Below are 1,178 nucleotides of genomic sequence, written 5' to 3' on the forward strand. Positions count from 1 at the left end.
TCTGTCTTAGTCTGGAAGTTCCACTGAAAGCTCTCCACCAGTAAAATACTAGTAGCATAGCTTCCAGCATCACAGTAACACACAAGCCACTGCAGTATAATAGTGACAGACGAATGGTAGCATTTTGTGTCGTATACTGTAAGAGAGGATAAGAGGCCAAGAAATATCTCAGACTTCCAAAAGTCAGAAGAGAAAAGAAAGAATTCTCTCAAGCACCCCCACCTCCGGAGCTTTTAGAGAAAGCGTGGCCCTGTCAACAGCACCCTGAATTTGACCATTAGCCTTTAGAACTCTGAAGCAATTAATGTATACTTAAAAGGCACCCACTGTGTGTGATATTGTAGGGCAAGCACTGGACTGTTAACCAAAAGGTCAACCACCAGCTGCTCCTTGGAAACCCTGTAAGGGTCATTATGAGTTGGAACCGAATCAAATCAATGGCACATAACAACAACAATAGCTGTGATACTGTGTTATGGCATTCTGGGGAAACTAACACAAGACTCCAGAAAGAACATAACCTTTCTGACACCTTGGTATTAACCCAATAAAGCCATTTTGAACTTTTAACTTTCCAAACTTTAAGATAATAAATTTGTGCTTATTAGTAGAAAAAGTAAAACTTTACATTTTTCCTCTCTTTTGACTGTAACTTAAATGAAGGTTTACAGAGCAAATTGGTTTTTCATTCAACAATTCATACACATTTATTTTCATGACATTGATTGCAATCCTCACAATGTAACAGCACTTTACCTCCTTCCCTTCTGTGTTTGTCATTTCCAATCCTGTTTCTGCCTGCCTCCTGAGGTTTATCCCTGAGCGAATGCTACCCTTTTGATTTTGCATGGCTCCAAGATCTATGGAGTGAGAATGTACCTCCCTGGTGTTAATATCCACCTTACAGGGCTGTCTATGCCTGACTTCTCAGTTAAAATTATGGACGACAGACTAAGAATATGATGGTATCTAATTTAAGTGCTGAGAGAAACAACAATAGCATGCCAATGGAGATGTCTTTGCATGGTGATATAGTCTTTGAATATAAAAATGAAATAAACGTATTTTCACACAAACAAAAATTGACAGAAATTTTCAGAGGAAAACTACCTTAAAATAAATACAGTATCTTTCCACGTATAATGCACCCATGTAGATAATGGTGTGGCACTATAGGA

General features: G+C 38.4%; 1 protein-coding gene across 1 annotated transcript in view; it reads right to left on the reverse strand.

The window, feature by feature from the left end:
- The window catches only part of LOC102811807 (chromosome unknown open reading frame, human C11orf65), a 46,065-nt gene extending 45,216 nt beyond the window's left edge, over nt 1-849 (reverse strand). The window contains exon 1 of the mRNA XM_006833960.1: nt 757-849. Coding sequence (XP_006834023.1) covers nt 757-849 — 93 coding nt within the window. The remainder of the gene's footprint in view (nt 1-756) is intronic.
- Between the last annotated feature and the right edge of the window lie 329 nt (nt 850-1,178).

Source organism: Chrysochloris asiatica, unplaced genomic scaffold (genome assembly GCF_000296735.1).
Source record: "Chrysochloris asiatica unplaced genomic scaffold, ChrAsi1.0 scaffold00008, whole genome shotgun sequence".
In the NCBI taxonomy this organism is placed as follows: domain Eukaryota; kingdom Metazoa; phylum Chordata; class Mammalia; order Afrosoricida; family Chrysochloridae; genus Chrysochloris; species Chrysochloris asiatica.